At 53.5% G+C, this 2869-nt stretch overlaps 1 protein-coding gene across 1 annotated transcript; it reads right to left on the bottom strand.

The window, feature by feature from the left end:
- Window positions 1-215: 215 nt before the first annotated feature.
- Window positions 216-2490, bottom strand: LOC144123456 (chitinase-3-like protein 1). The gene is made up of 2 exons (XM_077656279.1): window positions 2014-2490; window positions 216-1391 (listed from the first exon to the last, which is right to left on the bottom strand). Exons 1-2 carry the CDS (start codon window positions 2335-2337, stop codon window positions 216-218), a joined length of 1500 nt encoding a protein of 499 aa, XP_077512405.1. The 5' UTR covers window positions 2338-2490.
- Window positions 2491-2869: the final 379 nt, after the last annotated feature.

Genomic DNA, 2869 nt, shown 5'->3' with positions numbered 1-2869 from the left:
GAAAATTCCTTCACTGGCAACGAGATTTGGGACTTGTCATTGTCACCATCATCCCTAAACATGCAATGGCTGAAGCATAGTATATAACTCTCCTCACATTTGACTGAGGTTGCGTGTACGAGATTAATCGGATGTCAGAGGTGTACGTCTTCAGCTGTTTGTGACATTGCTGCTTATTTAACATTGTTTTGACCATGCCACGGAGAGGCACACATTTATTTCCCGTTGTCCGACTCGAAGAGGACGCTGTAAAGGACACCACTGAAAGGGAACCGTCCCCAGCCGCACATGTCACAGTAGTCGTCCCAGTACATGTCCCAAATGCCGAAGCAGCCACCATGTTTAGTAGCGTTCGCCAGGGCATGCAGCACCTTCCGGTACACCTTGGGACTCGTGTAGGCCACGAAGTTCCTTCCACTGACAGCCACCACACTGTACTTCGTGTCGTCTTCAACGTCGTACGTGGAATTGCACACGTCGTCAAAAGCTAGGCGTCCCATTTGGCCCGATCCTGGAAAAGGCCTTCCAGGACCGAGAGCCATTCTCCCCGACTCGCTTCTGTTTGTGGAACGAGCCATGGTGAAGGACCAGCCGGCCAGAGAGGTCATGTAGCAGAGGTGGTACCTGCCGTCTTTGCGAAGGATGTTGTCTTTTGTCTCCCAAAGGACGCGCGGGTACCTGTACAGAAAGTCCACTTTGAAAGGCACGAAAGTTCTTGCAAAGGATGGCTGATGGGCGGCCGTCACAGGCGGTGTCACGAGGATCGTGTAGGGAGCTAGAAGGGCCACAAGAGCTGGCATGTCGAAGTGCTCTCGCAACTCCTGTTCGTACGGAACGACGGTGCCGACGAGCTTGCCAGTCAGCTTGTAGAGATCCTTCATCAGTTTGAGTAGCCGAACGTGCAGTTGCGTCTCCTGCATAGTTGGGTAGGTCCAGTACACGAAGACGCCCTGGAAGTCATGAGTCTTGAGCCAGCTGAGGATGTTCATGGCCAGCATAAGGCCCGACTTTTCATCGCGGCATGCCACTGAGAACTTGCCGTTGGATTCTTCGCCGTCACCGACGGCAAGCCAGAATCGCGTCGCTTCTGTTCTTCGGGGCAGGTTCAGTACAAGGCGAAGCGTCTCCGGAGTCGTGGTCACGTTGAAGAACTGGTCCAGGCCGAAGCAGCAGTACACAATATCTGTGCAGTGGTGCGTCGGTAATTCACTGGGCTGCAGTTCCGATGAGTTGCACGTCCTTGAACGGCTCCGCCGATTGTTGCCAGTTCGGATGCCGTGGACCATGCAGATAGAGCGTGCCGTGCGGCCCAGTGAGGTCTCGGGAAACATCGTGGAAGTCAGGTCGGGATCTTCGGAAACAATTTCAATGCCGGTGTCCTTGGCAACTACCTGGAATTAAAACTTGGGTTTAGTGTGGATTTGTCATATCAAAAAATATTGAGCGCATGCACAGTCATGGACGAAAGTTTACGGGATGCAAAGACGAGAAAAACACATGTGCATGGCTGCCGCCCATTCCGCTGGTCTTCTTCTAGATGATGAAGCACGTCAGTTCCTTTGTGTTTAAATGATTTTTATTGACCTGCTAGGCCAGGCGGTAAAGGAAGACCTTTTTTCTGTGAAACCTCAACCGGTAAAATTTCTCGCTGCCTGTTCAAGTTTACCGCGAGGATCTATCGTAACTACAAGATATTCTTTCTGCCTGAGTGAGGCAGCCCCGGTAATAACAAAATATACCATTCCTGTGTATCAATCGTACAAAGCAAAAACGTCGATGGTGGCACGAGAATTGCACTCGAATCTAGCACCTACTGCCCCAATCGATTAAAGGTTAAGCGCATAAAGCCTTTATAAAATGGCAAGTTCATACATTTTGCAAGCGGACGTCCAAACATTGTGTTCAGCACCCAGAGTGCCGATTAAGAGCTGAAATGCCTGAAATGTGTCGATATGGTTGCGATATGGGTAGACGTACGCCATCGGAAGGACCGGGAATAAAGGGCAATCTGACCTCTTCGTTGTCGAACACCCTCTTCGGCAGATAGCTCCCGGAAGGTGGTCTCCGGCGGACGCCAGACTTGCTGGCATGGCCGGAGGCAGCGGCGACAGCAGCAGCAGCAGCAGCGGCGGCGGTGGCGTTGATGGGCCGCGGGACGCCCTCCTCGCCGGGCGCCGGAGGTTCCGGCTCCAGCAGGTCGAACTTCCCGGTGCGCTTGCGGCCCACGGTAACGCCGCGCAGGATCATGAGGTCGCGGAAGGGCGCGTTCTCTATCATGCGCGTCTGGAGCAGCACGACCAGGGCGAACATTACTACGAGGGTCATCACGATGCACATGACTGAGGTCGAATTTTCGAGTTGCGTCGGCCAAGGGCCTCCCGATGCTCCGGCCGCCTCGGGACCCGCATCGGGGCGGCCGCCAGGCCGAGCGACCGTCACGGGCACCGCTGTCTCCGTCTTGAGGGTTCGTCCTGGGGCCTGGGAGACTGCGACGCGTCCTCTCCGGCCCGCTTGCGCTTTTCTTCTTCTTCGTTTGACTCGCTGCGCGCTCGCGCATTGATGACCTCAGTGACCGAAGCGCACCCTCGTTTCACGCTTCGAATCGAGGAAGCGCTTCTTCTACTTGAAGAGCACCTTTTGGAAATAATTGCGCACACACAGGCAGGACATGAAAAGGGACACACACAGGCAAAAAAACATCAACTCAGTCATTGAAGAGCACCGCTTTTTTTCTGGTTGGTTGCGTTTTTTTCATACTTCCCGGGCCTTTTTCTGCAGGTGCTATGTAACTAAAACTTCTCTGTTCCGGCATATAAAACGGCGCATTTTGTCAAGTTATCTTTTGCCAAAAGAAAGGAACGGGCAGCCC

This window comes from Amblyomma americanum, chromosome 3, assembly GCF_052857255.1.
Source record: "Amblyomma americanum isolate KBUSLIRL-KWMA chromosome 3, ASM5285725v1, whole genome shotgun sequence".
NCBI lineage: Eukaryota > Metazoa > Arthropoda > Arachnida > Ixodida > Ixodidae > Amblyomma > Amblyomma americanum.
The sequence above is the reverse complement of the archived record's forward strand: the minus strand, read 5'-3'. Positions and strand labels throughout refer to the sequence as shown.

Coding starts and splice junctions, on each gene's coding strand:
- LOC144123456 (XM_077656279.1), bottom strand. CDS start 2,337: ATGTGCATCGTGATGACCCTCGTAGTAATGTTCGCCCTGGTCGTGCTG. Junction 1,392..2,013: donor GGGTGTTCGACAACGAAGAG/GTCAGATTGCCC, acceptor TTTTAATTCCAG/GTAGTTGCCAAGGACACCGG.